The sequence below is a fragment of the Malaclemys terrapin genome, chromosome 3 (assembly GCF_027887155.1).
Source record: "Malaclemys terrapin pileata isolate rMalTer1 chromosome 3, rMalTer1.hap1, whole genome shotgun sequence".
Lineage (NCBI taxonomy): Eukaryota > Metazoa > Chordata > Testudines > Emydidae > Malaclemys > Malaclemys terrapin.
In genome coordinates this window covers 64,466,840-64,488,875 of record NC_071507.1, presented here as the reverse complement: position 1 = coordinate 64,488,875, position 22,036 = coordinate 64,466,840, and the positions used below count along the sequence as shown (strand labels likewise).

Genomic DNA, 22,036 nt, shown 5'->3' with positions numbered 1-22,036 from the left:
GGAGCGTCAGAACGGGCAAGCCCCAGACCCTGCTCCCCAGCAGGAGCTCGAGGGCCAGATTAAAACATCTGAAGGGCCGGATGCAGCCCCGGGCCGTAGTTTGCCCATCCCTGGCTTAATACGTTAGTTTAAAATGGAATTACTCATTTGTAAAAGTTACATAAATATTGTATTGCAATGCTTCTGCTCTCAAATCTGTGTCTTACCTTTAAGTCAGATTTGTATGGCTGCTCAAACTGGACTGATGTGCCTTCTGGAAGAAGCTCTCAATTTTTCCAATTTTTTCCACATAAAAATCATTTATGGAGATTGTTACATTGTGTGGACAAGTTGACTTTAAATATATTTGAAACAATATAGAGGAATTTTTATTAGGATGATTTGTCAGTGATGAACAAAATTTAGAAGTTTGATTGGGATTAATCATCCAGAAGTTGTACTTTATCCAAACTTTATCCCAACCTCATTAGTCTTGAAAGTTAGGCTACAAATTTCAGGAGAAATGTTTCTCGTATTTTTTGTGTGTTTTCTGTTCAGGCCAGAAATGCCTGTAACATCTTTTCTAAAAATGATAATGAACATGCATCTAACTTTTTTCTATTATTTTGACTTTCAGCGACAACTTGCAAGCTTACTCTTTGAACTGGGGTGCACAAGTTCAGCTCTACAGACCTTTGAGAAGCTGGAAATGTGGGAAGCTGTAGTAATCTGCTATGAAAGAGCAGGACAGCATGGGAAGGTGAGAGAGTCTTATCTGAGCTGAGTTTCTTGGATTTTGTTATTTATATTACAGTAGCACCTAGAAATCCTGTTGTGCTATGCACTGTATACATGTATACACATACAGATACAGAGGTGTTCTGTATTAATATAAATAGATATCAACTCACCCAACTTTTCTCTATTTAGCAGTTCAAACAGTGGCTGATTTATTGTAGGTGTCATGGCAGAAGTGGGTCTGGAGAAGGTATTTGAACTGGGAGAGGGTAGTACAGGTCAGCGTCCATGCACAAGGAGAAGTGTGTGAAGAAAATATTTGTGGGAAAATTGGACAAGCAGCAAATGAGTTTGGCATCATTGGTAGAATTGAGAGGACCTGTGGTTGGGGACACTGGGAGAGGAATGCGTGAGTGAGAAGTGGCTTTGGAGGTGAGAGCAAGAAGTTTGAACTTGTGTGTGTGAGAGAGAGAGAGAGAGAGAGAGAGAGAGAGAGAGAGAGAAGGGTGATGTGGTCCTGGCTATGGACAATTAAGATTGTTTTGTATGGTGGGGTACAATGTGAGTGTTACAGATGTGGAGGTTTAAATAATCAAAATGGGGAGTTGCTGAGGGCCTGGACAAGAGTTCTGACTGTAAAAGGAGGTAATCCCGTTATAATTCCTACTTAACTTTAGTTCTCATTTAACTGTAGTTCAAACAGACATATGCTGTACATTTTGTTTTTAAAAAGCATAGTTTTAGGGCATCATTAAGATAAAGAAATCAAATACTCAAGTCAGGAAATGCAGTTTTAAGACTGAAAGTTCCACTTTAACTCTGCCTCCTTGGTTGTTTCTCTGCTGAGGTTTCTCTGAACTTCTCCCCATTGACCTAGCACTTGTGGCCAGCAGTGGGAGCACTAGTACAGGCCAGCCAGTTGACATTTACTGCTTTCATTGTCCATAGACAGGACCACTCTCTCGCTCTCTCTCTAGTTCACCAAGGAATATGCTGATGACACAGTAGTATAAAGCTGCTGGTGGCTAGTCTGTACTAGCTCTACCTGTTGCTCACACCAATGAAAATGCACTGGTGCTAAAGCACTGATGGAAGGAATGAAAGAAAATGCTTTCTGGACATGTTGCCTGTTTGCTTATACCTTTAAATGTGTTCTGATTATGCTAATATATCCGGGTGGGAAGATTGATAACATAGGATTCCATGATAAAAACCCTGTTTTCAGCATGTAACTTCCTGAAAGGTGAAAGCTTTTCCTCGTTGGTCTCTTGGCCCCTTACTCAGATCTACTGATACGTTTGATTACAAACATCAACAATGCAGATACAGAAGTGAATAGGTAAAGTAGTGCCACAATTAATATTGCAGCATATATTAGATTCGTGTATTAGATCCAATATACTTGAGAAAAGCCTAAATGATAACTGAGGGAGTGCATATAGCAGCATAAAAATTGCTAAAAGCAAGAGGTTACTAAAGTTTACTAAACTGTTTTCTGTTTTTTTTTATGATTATTGGATATGATTCTACTTGTTTATTTCATAATATGAATATAATTAGTGGAATCTGGTATCCTAAAGTGAGCCAGCAAAAGAGCAACATGATGCCAAGCAAGGAGCAAAACAGGACATTTATACAAAAAGAGCAATTTAAGATGTGAACACACAGTGTGTTGATAGTTACTGACCTTGTCATTCCATTTTTTTCACTTGTTGCATTCCTCCATTGGACCTATTGAAGAGCAGACACCGATCTTCATGGATGTGGTGAAAAAAGTAGGCTGAGGACAGGGGCCTGAGCTTGTCAGTATTACTGAAAACTAAAGAGGGGCATTTGTACCAAGTGGGAATGTTACTGGGAGCATAAATGTGGGGGAGGGGGCCATAGCTATAGAAGCTAAGGTGGTCCATTGACCTTGGAACCTCGAATAAGGCATCTGGTTTAAAAAATATACCCCTACCCTCCAGTGCCTGCCCTGCGCCCACTCTTCCCCTTCCTCTCCCCTTTAGCCAGAGAACTGCATGTTTTGCCAGCTGGCTAATAGACCTACACCCACTACTTCCTCTCTGCTTTGCCCCCTCCACGCTGCTTGGTATGTGTCGAAGGCGTAAATGAAGGGCTGTTAGGAGAAGAGTTCCCTCCTCAGCTTCTCCTGCATTAGTTCCAGCCATTGAACCCACTGTGGTTCACTAGGGGTCAGGTGAGACATCAGAGGAGAGGGCTGCTAGCTTGGTTCTTAAGACATCATCAGGACAAGACACTCTTCCCTCCATCATCAAGGCTTGGTGGGAACTTGTTTCTTACCCTAAATTGGGTATATTTAAAATAAGATGCTAGCCCAGCTCCTCATCCACCTTCCCCAGCCTTTGATTTACCTGTGAATTTCCACCTTGAGGAGTGCCAGTGTAACAAGCCAGTAGATGCTTGTGAGATGGACAGTGCTTTGGAGGAGGGGAATTGCTCCCCCTAGGACAGATGTATTTGGGGACAGAGTGGTGGGGAACCTGCATAGGGACTGGCCCCCCTGACCACTTTCCATGTTAGGGAGAAGCAGGAATGTGGTGAGAGGAGGAGGAGGTGTTAAGGATATTAGAACATGAAAAGTTCATGAGGGGATTCCTTCATGTGCAGGAGCCCTAGAATGCTGCTTCCCCTTCTTCCCCGGGTGGGAAAAGCCAGGAACAGAGCCCAGCTTTGCAGCTGCAAAGGCAGCAATCCATACGTCAGTGATCGTCCTTGTCACCACAGGAGAAGTCTGTGAATGCAAAACCACAAAACATTACAAATGTTACTTCATGCAGGGAAACAACAATAGGAAGAGCTGGGAAGTCTGTTTCACCCTCTTATTCTGACTGCCTATGCATTACGGAGACAATGTGGGTGAGGTAATATCTGTTATTGGACCAGCTTCTGTTGGTGACAGAGACTAGCCTTTGCACTTATACAGAGCTCTTTTTCAAGTCTGGGAAATGTACTCAGTGTGTCACGGCTAAATACTCAGGTAAGCTGTGGAGTGGCAGGGGGAAGCGATTTCCAGCCTGTTCATGCCCTGACCCTGCAGGCTCCACAGCAGCCCCGCGGGCAACGGCTTAGCAACCTCTTCACCCGCCCTTCCCTGCTCTGTCCCCTAGGCACCCTCTGCTGCTGAGCCACCTCTCTGGACAGGTTCACTGAAGCCCCTACAGTCAGTTCCCTGGGCCCTGGTGCACAATGCATCCTTACGGCTTAACCCCTTCCTGCCCGCACTGTAGCCGGGGGACAGGAGGTGGCTGGGTTATGTCGGTGGCCAGCAGCAGCCTGGAAGTGTTAGCTGCCTTTCAACACTGTGTGGGCAGGAAGGGACAAGCTACATCCAGCCACTGGGGGATGCAGGGGGAGAAGAAGAGATGAGCTCTGCAAAGACACAGGCCAGATCATCCCTCCCCCCTCCTCCACCCTCACACACCCACAGCTGGAAGCAGCTCCCGTCCCCTCCCTCCCGCACAGTGCTGAAAGGCTGCTGCTGGCCACATTCTGGTGTGAACCCTGGCAGAAATCTGGTGAGAGGGGCATGTGATCCTGTGTCCCTGCCCCCCCCCATGTGTTGCCTCAGGAAGACGCAGCACCAGGTACCAGGAGAGGCGGATCCGTCCTGGGAGCCCAGCTAGGCATGGATGGCGGAGAGCGCTGGGCGGGGAGGGGAGGGTCAGACACACACACACACTCACACTCACTCACTCTGTACAGGATGTTACCTCCTCTTGTAAACCCTAAAGTCTTAAAAATAAGAAGGTAAATAAAAAGAATCCAACTACACAGTATTTCTTTTTAACAGGGTCTCAGTCAACTTGATGTTAATTTGAACATTTGTACTGCATAGTTGAACTTGCCGTTGAACTTGCTTGAATATGAGTAATTTTGCCAGGTGTCCCGTATTCAGCATAGGGAAATATGGTCACCCTCCCAAGGGAAATGATGAAAATTTCATTTTAGCATATATTTAAAATTAGATAGTCCAAAGCACAAAAATATACAGCATTTAAGACTGTAGTATAATGAGTGAGTGATGGAGACTCATGAATGGAAAGAAAATAGGGTCTATAAAAGGGAGAGAGCAGATGGGTAGACACACAGGACATTTTGAGGCTGAGAAGCCTATTTCTGGGACAGTGTTAAGCTTGGTACATGGGAGTCTATGCAATGAGGATCAAAAAGGAATTATCCCACTTGTGCATTTCTAGCTACCAGAATATTCTTTGTTGTTCTCTTTCTGCCTACTTAATACTCTGTTTTCGTTGTAGTATCCCAACACATCAAGTGCATGCTGTTATATCTTTCTTCGTGTTTTAAATAAGTGTTTAGTGAACTGAGCTCTTGCTTTCATTCCAGTTCAGCTTAGACACTTCTGTCCAAACCATTTAATTATAACCAAATCTTGTTTAAACCAGCAATATTTATGAAACTGTAATTTTAGTTTTATTTACCATGTTAAATTTAACCTTTTTCTAAAGTTAAATTTAAGAAGATTTGTGAAGATAAAGAAAAGTCGCTTGTTCTACGGTTTGGGAACATGCTCAAAATATATTTTCCAAAAGTTCATTTTATTTAGATTTCATGGCTAATTATGTAACATTTCAAGTCATTATTAAAATTTTATTTAACGATTAAGAATTATGAAATGAATCTCTCACATAGTGATTACACTTCATTTATCTAAATTATGGTCTTACCAAGAGAAAATCACCACTCAGATCCACATGAAGGATTTTGCTTCCAATATTTTTCTTTCTACAGAACCAGAATTCCCATCAAAGAGCAGGATACCAGTTTTTGCTCTTAACAAAAATGCACAGCATAATGGGAAATCTTGATTTAAAGCATTATCCAGATTTTTATGAGCAAACAAACTAATGATTTTTTAAAACCCAGATAAATTTGTGACTTTGTGATAAGAATCATTTGCATTAGTCCTGTGAAGATTGGAGGAACAAAGAGAGGATGAAAAACCAACTGCATAATATATATGGGAGGAGAACAGACAAAGTATTGTATATTTAATTAGTCTGTTTTATCTCCAAGCTGAAATATTTATGTTGGCAATGAATCCCTGCAAATTCAGGCCAAAACATACTGGTTTTGCGTACTTACATGTAAAATGTAATTAGTGAATGGCTGGGCTGTTTGTGTAGTGTATAACAGTACTAGGCACTACCATACAGAGACCTGGATTTGGGAGTGACTTACACAGGATGAGGTAAAGGAGCAGCATGCAATGCCCTTTTCACCTCGTAGCTGCTGTTCACAGCAGAATTTCAGTCTTGTTTAAAAAAAAAAAAAAAAAAGTGCCTGTACTTTCAGGTGCTGCCTGCTATGACTGCAACTATTTTAATTGTGTGGTTCTCTCTGTTCTAGAACAATTAATCTTTGAGTTCAGCTATCAATATTTATTCATTTAATCACAGTCATAGAAATTAGAGATGGGAGGAAACATTGTTTATCTAGTCCTTCCCTCTGCCCGTTCAGGGTTCTTTATGAAGATATATTTTTCTCATCCTTTGCCCAGTCTAATAATAAATATTTCAAGTAATAGAGACTTCACAGCTTCCTTTGGAAAACTGTTCCACTGCTTAAGAACGCTTACAGGTCAGCAATTTTTCCTGAGATTCAGCCTACAATTTTCTGCTTCTTAATTTGGTACCATATTTTCCAATTATATTCCGATACTACCCTAAACAATTCCTCTCCCTTCTTAGTGTTTATGCCCTTCCAATATTTGCAGACTGTTATGTTTCTGCTAAATCTTCACTTACCATAGATGACAGCAAGAATGTCTTGTTAATATATTAGAGATGAAAAAATTCACAACAAAGTGAAACCCTTGAAAGGGCTCTTTCTTTCTGAAGATTTCTGATTGGGCTCTTTGAACTTTATTAATAGTCCAAAATTAACCTCTATGCCCAAGATTGAGGAAGGGGCAGTAGAAGACTGCACACACATCAGCCATTTTTTCTGACTGAATTCCCTAGGGATTATGCAAATATGGGGAAGGAAAATAGCTTTCATTAGAACAGAAGAGGGAAGAATCATTCCTACATGAAGATCAACAGTGCAGTTGCCTTAGGTAGATGGAGTGACATACTGCAGGGGGATGTGATTAATAATAAACTGCTCAAACTTGGCTCTGTGGCAGGATTTGTTGGATTTAGCCATAATCTTATATGGTTCAAACTGATCCTTTCAAATAGAGAGCATACACTGAGTTGAATTCTGTATGATGCTGCTAATATCTGTGTATGTTATGTGTTGAGGTTACATGTGGGAGGGGGGAAATTTAATTTATTTATTTATTGGTGAGACTAGGGAGGGGAAAGTATCTTTTTGAAACTTTGAGGTTAGAGAGAGACTGTAACCTGGCACTGAGGAGAGTAAGGCAGAGTTATAAAGGGTATTGTAGACAGCTCAATTTTAAAAGGTCTTGTGGGAACTCCAGCATGTATCCTCTCTTCCAAAAGCCTGCAAAACCTCTGAAGCTTGCTTTTTAAATGCTTACTTATTTCTGAGTGTATTTTTATTTCCTACATTTAGATGAAAATATAGCTTTTATTTGTACATTTTGTAGAACAGTAGCAGCCACAGCCAAGGGGGAGTGAAGAGAGAGGTAACATAAAACATGTTGGAAGCATTGCCTACAGACAGGGCAAATTAGAGATCAGAAAATGGAATAAACATTGAGGATACCTCATGAGGTGATTCAAACAAAGAAGAATACAAGAGCAGGCAGGGCCTGTCAGTAGCCTAATTAGTAGCGGCAGTGCGGTACCATGTAGGAGATAGAGATTGGATTTCCAGAGTTGGTATTTGCTCGTTGGGCAAAAGATACGGTTGAGGCATGAAATGGGGAACAGCTATTTGCAGCTTTGACTTATTGACTCTTTTCCCAGTACAAAGAAGTAAAGGTTAATCCCATTTTGACACTGAGGTGCTCCCAGGTTGTACATATTTCAAAATTTTACTGGAGAAGAATTCTCCTTTTCACATAGTCGTCCTCTGTTTTATCTCCAAATAGTCCCCTGCTTGAAAATGTAAGAGTTTGCATTTCACCTTGAGTTCTTTGAAAAACAGTTTGAAAAAATTTCATCTCTGAAATGACTTCATTTTACCGCACTAGAGTTGCAATAAAAATGAATATGGCTTTAGGATTTAACATAAGTAAATCATGCCTTAAGGTTCATGCAGACATGAACAGAATTTTAATAACCGCACTTAAATGTTAGTCTTTGGGCTTTACAAGATGTAAAAGAACTTATGGAGCATTTTTTTCACAGATTTATCTCTGACACAGACTTTGTTCAAGATATTATTTTGTTTTTCAGATTTCTTGACTTTTCTTAGATAATGTAAAAAACTGCTAAGGTGTAAAATCTGAGTGACAATGGTAATATATGGTTAGGTTGACCATGGATTCTCCTATTAAGGGGCTCTGTAGAAAGGGTTCGTCGGGGTTCGTCCCTCTCCGGGGCAGCCGGCACCCACACCGCCTCCCTTGGTCCTGGCCCGGCCCCTTGGGGAATCAGTCAGGCCGCAGGAGTCCGGGCTCAAGCCGTTCGGCAGGGGGCTGAGCACACACGGATATCAACTAACAGATAACTAACCCAGGCCCTGGGTCAGGGCGGGGCAGTAAAGAGACCAAGGCTTAGACCTTCAGGCAGGGGCTGAGCAAACACAGGTAAATAGCACACCCAGGCTTCAGGCTCCGAGCGGCTTGGGTGTCTGGCCTCTCCAGCAGCTGCCTCCTGAGTGAGCTCTGGGGTTGAGCTCTTATACTTCCTGTCCAGCCTCTGACCCTCTGGGGGGCGGGCTTGGAGTGCTCTGGCTCCGCCCACCCTGGTGTCCGGCGGAGCTCGTCCCTCTCTGGGGCACCAGGGAACCACACCACCTACAGGCTCATTTCCTTTTTGTTTTTATAATAGGCGGAAGAAGTCTTGAGACGAGAGCTAGAGAAAAAGGAAACACCAGGATTATATTGCTTGCTTGGCGATGTTCTTAAAGATCACCAGTACTATGACAAGGCTTGGGAGTTATCTAAGCATCGCAGTGCCCGGGCCCAGCGCTCCAAGGGCCTCCTCTATCTTCGCAACAAAGAGTTCAGAGAATGTGTGGAGTGCTTCGAACATTCGGTGAAGATTAACCCCATGCAGGTTGGGAAAGAAAAACAAATATGGTTTTTAAAGTTAGCATTTTTACTTTTTAATTGTGTTGTGTTTTTAAATGTATTTTTCAAAATTTAAAAACAGGTTAACTATGTTCACAAATGGTCAGAGTAACAGTTTTAACTTTATTAATTTATTAATGTGGTAAATATTGATGATCTTCAAGGTGTGAGACTAAGAGCTTTGTCTAGAAGCAGCATAATAATGGACATGTACAAGCTTTCCTATGCAGGCTTTCTGCCGAAATTGAGACTTGGCTTGTTGCATCCCCACTATCCCCAAAATGCCAAGACACTGCAAATGAATAGTTGTTGCTAAATAATTGTGAACATGGTCTCAGACTAAGGCAATAAAGGGCGGGGCGGACTGACCCCATCTTAAGTTTCTTCTCACCGCCAAATAGTCCAGATCAGAACTTTCAGTGTCCTCATGTGACGCACTTCTAGAAATGATAGTTGTACATAATTTTACAAGTTTTATACTACTTTACAAACATTTTATTCTTTAATCTATTTGTCTGAAGTGCTGTATTAAAGCGCAAAAGTTTGCAAAAGGCAACACAGTAGTACAGTTATGGTATAATATATAAAGGTATTTCTCACTAACATATATTCTTAATCTAGCATGATATTTTTTCATGTAATATAGTTCCCTAACTGCAAAACAGTATTTCGTGTGCATTTAAGAATATATAAATTTTATAGGCTGCTTAGAAGTACTTAAAATAGAGATTATAAATTATAGAATCTTAACACTATTACTCCCTCCTTTTCTGCTGGCAAAAGATTTTTAAATACAAATATATTTATAAATTTGACTGACTGTCTTGCATCCTAGTTAAAGAAAATGGACCATATAGATATTTTCAGTAGAGAATCCTGCGAAAGAGAGTGACGTGACGTAATAAGAGAGTGGTAGGATCTAAATCACGGGAAAACCTACGAACTGGAGTTGTCTTTATACCAATATGGAATGATGGGATTACATGGCAGAGTTGGTGACACAAACCTCTCTGGAAGATCCTGGCTAATTGCACTAAAAATGCAGTTGATACACTAATGAATTGTTGTGTATTAATGAATTTGTGTAATAATTAATTCTCAGTATTGACTAGAGACCTGGAAGTGTTTACCTACTGAGGAAGCAGCTTCTGCTGCAATTTACTACTATTTTGGGTAGTGACAGGGTTATGGGAGCTGCTAAATCCGTTCAGATTTAGAAACATTTATGTTGATGTTTCAGTTTAGAGCTGAATTGTGTCTTATAGCTATTACCTTGTATTGGAAATGGATTAGAACTGCCACTTCCCAGCAGGCATTGTGCTTCGTAGATGACTCCTAGAGCTCCTTAACAAACATGGGGAACACACCCACTGCTCACACCCCATAAGACCTTCCTTGGACTCATTTCTTCTGCACATCTCTTGGCTGGGTAGTGGTTCTAGACCAACAAAGTTTTTGCTCTTGGATGAGTTTGAGGATTTTTGGCTATGAATAGGCCTGCATGAACAGCACAAACCAAGAGTGGCATCTTATGGCCTATCCCTCCCTCTGTCCAGTAACTAACCCCATTCTGGTCCTTTATGAAGAGATCTGCAAACCAAACAGATAAGCCGGAAATGTCTGGGAAAGCAAAATGGAGCTTCCCAAGCAACAAAGATCCATCTCTTGGTTCAAGGAGATAGAAGTACATTTGGGTTCTTCTTACAAAGCCAACCACAAGGAATAAGGGAAGAGTGAGCACCATCAAAAAGGCCTTGATTTGCTGTGAGAATAAGGGGATCCTGCAGTTGGAGAAAAGAGGGTACTAACAGATACAAGCAGTAAAGTAGTCTTATCCTTTAAATTCTCCAGATTATGATTTCTGGTACCTCTGTCATCATTGTGTAACCAAAAGCTTTAAAAGAAGATCCCAAAGAACATGAGAAAGAGGTTGGGAAAAGGGTACATTTGGGAGAAATTTGGTCATATGGATAGACAGAATTCAACCAAGGGGAATGCCAGGCAAGAAAAGCAGTAGAGATAATACCACATCTGAGTTTAAAAAAAAAAGGGGGGTGGAGGCGTTGGACTTCATCACTCAGGGGTGAAAGCGAGGAAGAGGAAAACACTCCAGAGGCAGTGTTTGTATCTGTGACTGACTTGAGCCATCTCTGTGAGTTAGCAAGAACTTTCATAAATTGAGATGATGATGAGGCTGTTAACTGAGACAGGAGAGAAACACAGCAGAGCTGCATTAGAACGTTTTTGAAAATTAGAAATCTGAGGTACATCGAGGATGTAGGAAATAAAAAAAAGACTTTGAAAATGTTGCTAGCACAGTAAAAGAAAACACAGAGAAAGGTGCAACATTCCAAAGAGTTGATTGAGAATCTCGAAGAAAAAGATTAATAGACCCTGATTATTTTACCCACAAGCTAATTAGCAATTTGTAGTAAACAAAGCACTTAACTGTTTAGGCCAAACTAGGTTTCTGATTGAGTGTTCACCTTATTTTCTGAAAAAGTTATGTGAAAATAAAAATGTATGTATTAGTGCAGTGGTTCCCAAACTGGGGTTTTGTGAACCCCTGGGGGTTCATGAAATGTTACAGGGGGTTCTTGGGGGAAAAATTCCCTAATGGCGGACAGAGCTGTCCTTAAAGATCCCAGGCAGCACAGGGCCAGCAGCCCGGAGCCCCAGGAACTTCCAAGAGCTATGCAGATCAAAGCAAGCCTATCTATCACACTGAGGAGATTTAAACTTCAAGACTCCTATAAGAATTGGAAAGGGAGGTGGATTTTTTTTTTTTTTTTTTTTTGCTGTTTTTAAAATTAAATAGGCTGCTAGTATTGTTTTTTAAATTATTATGAAGAACAAGTTTAAGCTTTGTTGTAACGTGCGTTGTTTGCTTGCACTGCTCAAGACCTGAATGTTGTGTAGGAGGAACTCTTTGAGTTGGCTTCTTAAGTACCTTCATGATGTTTCACATCTGATACTCCTTGATGAAACCTAGGAGCCTTGTCTTATAACAGGCTTAATCAAAGTGATACAAGCTACAAAAGTGAGATCTTGGAAGACTGTTGCCGTTTTCATAATGTAATAAAATACTGTAATGATAAATAATAAATAGTGTGTAATAAGCATGTCATAAAAACAAATTTTATACTTCCAAGATCACTGCTTTTATACTTTATCCTCGGGTAAGGGAGAAAATCCTTGGAAATATTCATTTTTAGGAGAGGGTTCATGAGACTTGACATTTTAGTGATAGGGTTCACGGGTTGTTAAAGTTTGGGAGCCACTGTATTAGTGTCATTGTGCCAAGAAAGCAAAATTTAAAAGCCTGAGTAAAAGCACACTTATGTATCCGATAGAATGGAGATAGTAATGTTAAATAGTTTACTTTCCAGCCTGAGACCTTCAGAGATGCTAGAAGTTCATTGTTAAAATTGAACCTGCAGTTCATTTGGAAAGGTTTGTTGTGCTAAAGTATTCTGGGCAGTTAGCTCCAGCTATTCTGTAGTAATTTGGCTGAAAGTAGGTGAGTGAACAATGTTACCTGGCATCCAAAGAAAAATAGTAAATTATAGTAAAGAGCTCCTGTACTACAACAGGGGAATTAATTGAGGTTTTCAGAAATTTAATATTATACGCTTCTTTAAATATGGCTAGTTTTCTTTTTAACACTCCTCTAACCCCCTCTGTCCCCCCCAACCCTTCTCGTCCGTCCCCCCCCCCCCCAAAATAGAAAGCATCTGTTTCCTTGCTCTGAGATTTGTATTCCTGCTCCAGAGTATGTTTATTTTCTCTCTTGACCTAGCAGGGAAAAGGAAAACAATGCACTGCCAGTGGCAGTTGCTCTTCCTTAAACCTTATTACATGAGGTGACAGTTCTTTGATGAGATAAAAACTTGTAATTCAACAGTAATTTTTTTTTACAAGTGAGACTAAAGTAAACTGAATAATTTCCACTAAAGTTATTTTTCAATTAAATCTTCACATTTATTTGTCTCACAGTATATTGAAAGCATTCTTGATGTATCAGTAATTCTACATTTTTGGTACTGGAGTCTATAAATGCTTGAGAATAACTCTCAAGCATTATAAGGTAAAGCACAGAACACATTTCACCTGCTTATTTTGGCAATATCAAAAGCTTGTTCTAATGCAAATTATATGAAAGATTGTTGATTAAGTTCTTCCCATTGTCACAGAGACAGCTGTGCTAGAGAGAGTTCTGGAGCGACCTATAAGAACTAAGACCAATAATTCAGCATCTGTGACCTTAAGCTACCTTCATCTGGGAAGCAGCTGGCAGCCTTACTGTTCCATTTTACAGTCTGCCTTCCAAAGTCTGTCTTCAGTTTGTAACCATTTTCTCTGATGGGGAGGAAATTTGAATAAAAGTGGTCTTCTGCACTGTTCTGTCCAACTTCTAAGACATACAGAAACAATTTAATCTGCCTACAGCAATCTCTGCAAAGTGAACTACAGTATCTTGGTCTCCATCTGCCATTAGAGTTACTCCTGACTAAGGTTAAGTGTCTGTCACAGGTATTTTTAGTAAAAGTCAGGGACAGGTTGCGAGCAATAAACAAAGATTCACGGAAGCTTGTGACCTGTCCCTAACTTTTACTAAAAAATACCTGGGAGGAAGGGGGCTAATGGTGGGAGCGGTGCAGGGGCTAGCCTTCAGCAGCTGCTCCGGCTGCCCCAGGGATGGCCCCAGCCCACTGCTCTGGCAGCCCTATGGAATGCAGCTCTGGCAGCCCTGGGGCCGATTTCCTCCCCCGCCCACACACACTGCTTCAGTCCTGGGCCGCTGCTCCAGCATCCGTGGGATTGACAGCTGCTTCAGCCCTGCCGATGCGGAAGAAGTCATGGAGGTCCTGGAAAGTCATGGAATCCGTGGCCTCCATGACAGAATTGTACCCTTACTCATGATCACTGCTGTGCTTGTGGTGGTGGTAATTTGCATTAGAGTAGTACCTAAAAGCCTCAGTCAAGATTATGTCACTGTTGTGCTAGGTCTGAATGAACATATAGTTTACAATCTGAATAGACAAGACAGACACAGGTTGGGAGAAAGAAAGTGATGATATCCCCATTGTATAGAGAGAAAAGTGAGGCACAGGTATTAAATCCCCTGCCTATGGTCACCAAAAAAGTCTGTGCAGAGCCAGAAATTGAGCCCAGATCTCTTGCATGCCTGGACTGCCACACTATCTTTCATATCAGTTTTGAGTAGCTTGACAGTTCTTCTCCAACCTCACCTTTCTAAATATTGTGGTCATTAGTTTCTCTTACTCTTCTATTTTTGGGTGCAATTGACAGTCAGAACTATTTTCCTATTTCTCTGCATAACAGAATCTCTGTCTGCAATTAGTGCAACTCAGGACTTCTGGTTTTCTTTCCAAAGGCGAGTGGCTTCTCAGATCCACCCACATTTACCCCGCTGTATACAGAAGTACATTTTCTCTAGCGTCACTTTTTTTGCTACTATTATGTGTGATGCCTACTTCAGTAATGCCTGTCCTGTAAAGGATGTAGATATTTTAAATATGCTTTCACCTCTTCTATGTCTGTATATTGTGCTTCTCATAACTTCTTGCTCTGGTCCATGAGAAGATGGCATAAAATACCTCCCCCTCCAAATCTCCTGTTTTTCCACAGAATCGTACCAAAACCACCACTGCTAATTGTAGTTCTGCACAAACAAATCACCCTTCTTCCTGTAGGAAAATATTTCCCTGAAGCATTAAGAATTTAAATCCTGAAGTGATTCAATGCTTAAATGACATGTTTGATTCCAGTGAGTCAGAGCCTGATTCTGGATTTATACAAGTACTCAAGGTCTATATACACATTAGAAGCTAAAAAAGGAAGAAAGATCCATTCTTGTCTTCCTGGTCCCTGTCTCCCACAGGAAATGCAAAGGGGAAAAAAAGCATTTTGGGTCAAATTCAGCTGGTATTATTCAGGCAAAATTCTCACTTAAGGCAAGAGGAGTTTTGGTTAATAAAGGGCAGCAAGTTTTATTCCTTAAAGCATAAAATTAACAAGCATTCTGCTGAGAGGTGCGCTTCATTTTTTGTGTTCCATCCACAGAAAGCTTTTAAATGAAAGCCAATCCAAGAAAAATAAAAATGAGCAGCTTTCCTCCATATAGAAGAGAGAAATTTCCTGTTCCTCAGGATGCTCTACCTAAGATTTAGAGGCAAACTGTTTGAGACAAGTTGGACAAAGTGATGTATCTTTTTTTTCCCCCTTGGATACTGAAGATTTTCATACTCCATTGTCTTCTAAAGATCTGCCTAAAATGTATCCTTTCAAAAGTTAGTTCTCTGTTCCAGAATATCTTGGAAGAAATTTAGATTCCTCCCAAAAATTATGAATGATTCAACTACATAAATGATTCATTCTCTGTTGCTAAGAATCCATTCTTCCTTTCTAGCATTGATCAAAAACTTCCTGATTTCTGTGGACAGAGTCCAGTGTTCCCAAAGATTTCTTAGATAAGAACCAGATTTTTGAGACTGAGGCTAGAAATGGCTTACGTTTTCACAGCCAGAGTCTTGCTACAATGGGTTGTGGCCATTCCGGTGACAATCAAGTAATCTGCCAGTGAGAACTCTTGATACATATACCATACCATTCATGCTACTGCCTCACTTCACCAATAGAATTACAGCATGTGAATTAGAAGGCAAGGAAAGGTGATAGTTGAGATAACTTGAGAAGCCTCAAGACTTCTTCCACGTATTGAGTTAACACCTTTATTTAGCTGTGACACTTGAGTACCTTTCCCAGAACTGAAGAAGAGCTCCGTGTAGCTCAAAGCGCTCTCTTGCACTAATGGAAGTTGGTCCAATAAAATATATTACCTCACCCACCTTGTCCCTCTACTATCTTGGGACCAGCATGGCTATAACAACACTGCAAGCACTTTCCTGGAAGTAGCGGACCAAATCATGTGGCTGATATAACTTTTCATGATAGCCTGCATGGATTTGAGACTGCAACTGGATTTCAAAGCTTCAAACAATGCAATAAAAGTCTTACTTTCAAGAATCTCCCTTTGAAAATCAGTCAACCTTGTAGTGAGTGGCAGTGGGCAAAGGTAACTTATGTAAACAAACAAGGTTGAACTTTTATTCTAAACTTGCCTTGGACTTCCTTGGTATAACACAGATCTGAGCCTAAATTATCATCATATGATGGTATCTGCCCTGAATTGTGTCTTCACAGTTCACTCTTATCTCTGTTTTTCTAATCAATGGAGAGACTTGGACCTCAAGCCAACAAACTAGTGCCAAAAAGGAACCTAGTTTCACAAGCCTTGACAAAATTATTTTTTGAACCTCTGACAAAGTTTGCCTTACACTACTTTTCAGTCGCTTTCCTCAGAGCAATTATTATATCAGCCAGCGAAGTAGTCCGATTTGATGCCCTGCATAATAAAGTGGAATTCTTATTTTTTCTGCACAGAATACTGCCAGATGCATCTCTAAACTAGCAATTTATCTTGTTCACTTTTCATCTTAGTCAAAAATGTCATTACCCACCCTAGAAACACCTGGAGAAGGTACATGTACTCTTTCTAGATGTCCAAAGGACAGATAAATGTTACCTGAATACAGCAGAGGATCGAAGGAAATTGATTCATTAATTGATTTTGATTGGGGTCACAACAGAGGCATAAAAACTTCAAAGGCCACTTGCTGTAGTAGTCAGAATGGCCATTACTAAAGCCTATGGACTTGATTCTGAGGAGCACCTAAGGTAGGTAGGTCCGAAGCTTTTTAGAATTTACAGGTCAAAAACCAGCTCCTTAAGGGGAGATTTTCAAAGGTGCATATGGAAATCAGGCATCTAATTTGCATTGAAAAATTATGTCTTTTGAAAATCTCCCTTTTAAATTCCACCTAGAAACCCACAAGCAGTGAGTGCAAATCATAGAGCACTGATCTCTTATGCTGTCAGTGAGATACTTCATTTACCAGGGAAATAAATTCTGCGTTAGCTTAAGTTTCCAGATTATTTTAAGATATAGCCCCATACAGAGAACATTTTAATAGTCTAATCTGGAAGTGACACAGAAGTATGGATAATAGTCACAAGGTCTGTATCTGAAAGGAACAGTTGCAACCTCCTGGAGATTCTTAAATCAACCCAGATACTGAGTATGCTTATTGGCTGCTTTGCCCAGATATAATGAAATGGAGGCAGAAAGTGTGCATCATCATCACCCAGAAACACTGCAGCCCATGACTCCTTAATTTACCCAGCACACAGGCTGAACAACATATTTATTAGGTGCTTTAAGTTTCTGTCCTTTCAAATAGCTCTTCTCAGTTTATATATAATCACACACAAACTACGTTAAAAGAACATTAAGGTTTCTTATTTACTAGGTAGCTATTCAATATTTTGATTTCTCCTTGTTCAGTGTGTGGCTCAGTACCTTATTTACTGTATACTATTCAACCCCTGGTATGGAGACAGAATTAATTTCCTCATGGTCTTTTCTATGACCCTCATCACTATATAGTATCTGAGTGTTTCATAAATTATGATTATTTTTCCACAATACCCTGGTGAAATAAGGGGGTATTACTCTCTTTTTACAAAGAGGGAACTCAGGCACAGAAATTAAGGTCAAAATTTCCAGGTAAGTTTGGGTGCCCAAATTGAGACTCCTAGGACCTGATTTTTCAAAGTACATAATATTTAAATCATTCAAAGCACATCTTCCATTGACTTCAGCTCCAGTTGTGAGTGCTCACCACTTCTTTAAAATAGACTCCACGGGATGTCAAGTTGGGTACAGAAAATGAGGAATGCACAATTAGTGACGGCCTGTGGAAAGTTTGGTGTCAGTGACTTGACTAGCATCATATAGGAACTCTGTGGCAGAGAGAGAATCCAGTTTTCCAGTATTCAACTGTCTTAATCATGAGACTGTCCTTTCTTTACATGAATCCGCTGCCTCATTCACTATACAACTTCCAGATTCTGCAACAAATGAAGCAGACAATAGTCTCCTTCCTTACATAACCCTGTGAAATCGCATGAGATTGGGATGGAACATATTGCCAGTGGGTTTCACAGATATTTGTGTACAGCAAAGGAATATTGATACTCATGAATCTTGTGTTCCAGTCCAGGCTCTTGAGAGGACTGTGCTCTAATAGGCACTGATTCTTCTGCCTGTTTTCCCCAAGCTTGACCATTCTGTCTCTTCTCCTTCCCCTCTCCCCCCCCCGGAATTCCCTTACAACCTGTCACTGTCTTTGTTCCACCCCTTACTCACTTTCCTCACTTATCCAGTCCCAGTCTCCACTCCTCAGGCTTTTCATCCAAGCCATAGTCTCATTGCTCAGCAAGCCTAGCTCCACCCTCCTGGCTCCTTGTCGGATCTGTCTGTTTCTTTCTTGGCCTGTGGTTACCCCTGTGCCCACATTCCCTGTCTCCATTGGCTTCTGGTCCCAGCCTCCCTCTCAGATCTCCTCATCTAATCAGAGTACTCCCAATCTCCATGCCCACCCAGTTCCAGTTCTCCCCTCCCTCTCTGGTTCCTCGTCATTTCTCTCTGCACCTCCTTGCTACCACCCGGCTCCTGTCCCAGTCTTCTTGCCCAGTGAGTCCCATGTTCATCCCCCAGCTTCCAGTCCTAGTTTCTCTCTCCTTCCACTTCCAGCCTCCAGTCCCAGTCTTCTCCCCCTAGGCTCATTATACCAATCTACTCCCCCCCAGCCCAAGGTCCTGCTCTTATCCCCTCTGGACTGAACATGGGAAAACAGCATAGTTTCCCCAACCTCTGTTTCAGAAATGGCTGAACAGTGTTGGCTGAAATTTTTCAAAAAAAGATTCCGCTGGGGGAGACACCCAGCCTCTAAAATTTCAGCCAAAACAGTTAATGTTGTAAAGTTCTAAGCAACTGAAAAATGGGTCTTACAATAGGAAGTATTGGGCAACCTTGATAGTAGATAGCTCAGCCATTCCCAGTCCTTATTCAATCCTGAGTTGATTGTATCTAGTTTGCATATCAATTCCAGCTCAGCAGTCTCTCTTTGGAGTCTGTTTTTGAAGTTTTTCTGTTGTAAGATAGCCACCCGCAGGTCTGTCATTAAATGGCCAGACAGGTTAAAGTGTTCTCCCACTGGTTTTTGAGTATTATGATTCCTGATATCAGATTTGTGTCCATTAATTCTTTTGCGTAGAGACTGTCCGGTTTGCCCAATGTACATGGCAGAGGGGCATTGCTGGCACATGATGGCATATATCACATTGGTAGATGTGCAGGTGAACGAGCCCCTGACGGTATGGCTGATGTGATTAGGTCCTATGATGATATAGTACTGTTTATCTTAACTTGTTGCTGTTGGAAAAGTTACTGTTTGACCAACTCAGACATTAGCAAGAGCATTCACTTCTTTGCTTTTTAAAGACTAAATCTATACTGCACATCTCTTGGCGGCATGTAGGGTATGGGTAGATGCATGCCGCAGTGAAAATCAAACTGCGCTGACACTGTGGTGTGTAGCTACCTGTCAGTGAAAGGATCTGGCAGGGGGGCAGCATCGGGGGAGCATTTCCCTGCTGCTGCAGTCTTTCCCTGTGGCAGGGAAAGGCTCAGACAGCAGGTTGCTGACAGAGTTTTCCCACTGCTGGAACCTTTCCCTGCGGTGGGGAAAGACTCCAGCAGCGGGACACTACACTGGTAAAAATAGCAGTATAGACAAGGGAGGCACTGCTTGGGTGAGTAGAGACCCCTGTGGGGTACATACCCGCATACATATTCTCAGGGTTCAGGAGTGTCTTTACTCGCTTAAGCAGTGCCTCAACATCTAATTATTGCACAAAAAAGGATTAGAGGTGTGTTTGTAGGTAATGCTAGTTGAAGCTTATCAACAAAAGTTTGCTGCATTCAAAACAAAAAAAACAAACACATTATTTGGGCAGTTTTCTCTCTCTAAAAATCTTAGGGTTTTTTTTTTAATTATAATTAGTGGGGAAATTTAATATTGTAACATCATAGCTTTTGCAGCTATAATTCATTTTTAATTATCTGAAATTTTAATGTAGAAAATGTAATTTTGTACTGCAAAACAAATTTTCTACCGTTAACAATGATATTTATAGCCAGGACCCAAAAATGAACATAATTTTCTCACAAAATACAACAAAAGAGGCAAACCTTTTTGAGTGTTATTCACCTGCTTTTCTAAACGAGTGTGCATTGGTGCTGTGCACTGTAAGCGCAAACCCTGTGTGGAGAATGAAGCAATTCCCATATATTTTATACTTCTGTATATCCATGATTGTTAAAAACTTTGGACAAAAAATTGCTCCATATTTTGTTTGGAAGATATTACTTATTGTAATACAAAGTTATATCTGAATATCTAAATATCATATAGACAGAGTCCCTACCTGATCCCAGCTCTTCTGAGAGCATGTCATGTGGAAAGGGAGGATAGTGGCCCTCCTGCAGCCCCCGAAAATACTGTGTACCCCTCCTCCATCCACGGGCCCCTGTGAATGTTGGGCACCACCTCCTCTGCCAGACACCCCCCACCCACTGTACCTAGAGAGTACCAGACACACCTCATCTGCCAGGTACCCTCTGCCCCCCGCCCACTGCTCCTCCAAGAATATTAGTCACCCCTCACCTACCATCTGTTCTCTCCGTGATAGCAATCCATTTTAGTTGCTGGAGTAGGCCTTTTCTGAGACACATTTGAATTTCTCTGCCCTGTGTACTTAAATTGTGTGAAGAGAAGGCCTCATTTAAGCATCAGTTCACAGTGTGAACTACTTCCACTTTTCATTGATCAAAACCGAAAAACTACATCTCGACTTTTTCAGAATATAAAAAAAACACCTTACGTTTTAAAAAAGAAAAGCAGAACAAGAGTGAGTCTGAATGTTTGCACTGTCCATGTTGTGCCATAGAAGTTGAAACCTGGGCACACCAGATTAAAGAATGTTTGGAAAGCAAACTACATTTAAGGCTAAGAGAAGAAAGCAAAAACAGAAATAAATGTACATTGGAAGCAATATTCACACAGGCATGGAAGAAAAATCAAGATTGACATGAGTAATAAGTGAATTTCTCTGTGTCCTGTACTTCTCAGGGCAATAGTTAGGCCTTGGTGATGGTCTTTTGGGAGATTCTGTCTGAAAGTTCTGCCTGGCTGTGAAAATTCCTGCCAAATTCAATCAACCTGACCAAGTCATATTTGCTCTGCTCTGCCTCTTACTGCATGAAGGTAACACAGGAAGTAAAGCTGAATGAAAAACCTAAATTGCTTTGTTTGTCTTGCCAAGGTCATTTACTGTACATTGCTCTCTCATGCAGTGGGTATTCCAGAAATGACTAATTTAAGCAAGTTGTTAATTGAAACTAGTGCTATTTTTTGGTATTCCAGTAAAATGAAAAATATCTTCTGTGATGTCTGCAAAGATAACAAATTTGAATGCAGCCTTCCGATTGCCGTTGTACTGAAAAGATGGTGTAGCTGATAGTTAGTTGTACAGAGTGTTCAGAAGGCATGGAGTGTCCTCATTCAGCTGTAAGATTATGAAGAGTTCAGCAGTGCAAAAGCTGAAAATTCAAGCAGCTACTCAAGAAACTAGGCAAATCCTTTGCACAAAACTCAAATTTTGATCAAAACCCTTCAGTCATTGTATGAAGTATAAAAGAAATTGGAATCTTGTTCTTCAGCAGACACAATATTCTCTAACACAGAAGCGTATGGCACTCTGGTCAACAGTGTCACTGCAGAACTTTGCACAAAAGCACATCTGGAGAGATTCTAGAAAAAAAATAAATCCTTTCATGTCCATTTTGCCAGTCAGGGAGCAATATTCAGAAAGGCTTTCCAAAATTTTCATGCAAAGCTATGTCACTCGTGTCCCCTGATGCTTTTAAGAACGAATTAGCATTCTGGAAAATTGTTGTGCTGTTTGATCACCATTGTAATAATGTGGTCTCTGATATACATTTAATGAAGAAAGGGCTAACCTGAAAAGCAAACTCCATGCTTACATGGCGATACCTTCTCCAGCCAATCGCGGCACCATTCTATTTGAATTCTGAGAAATTCACCACACCTACTTCCCAGATTCGAGCTATGCTGCTTC

General features: G+C 40.9%; 1 protein-coding gene across 3 annotated transcripts in view; it reads left to right on the top strand.

The window, feature by feature from the left end:
• The window catches only part of TTC27 (tetratricopeptide repeat domain 27), a 170,791-nt gene that overhangs the window by 116,286 nt on the left and 32,469 nt on the right, over positions 1-22,036 (top strand). For all 3 annotated transcript variants that reach the window (XM_054023921.1, XM_054023918.1, XM_054023919.1), the window contains 2 exons: positions 617-739; positions 8,667-8,894. In XM_054023921.1, coding sequence (XP_053879896.1) covers positions 617-739; positions 8,667-8,894 — 351 coding nt within the window. The remainder of the gene's footprint in view (positions 1-616; positions 740-8,666; positions 8,895-22,036) is intronic.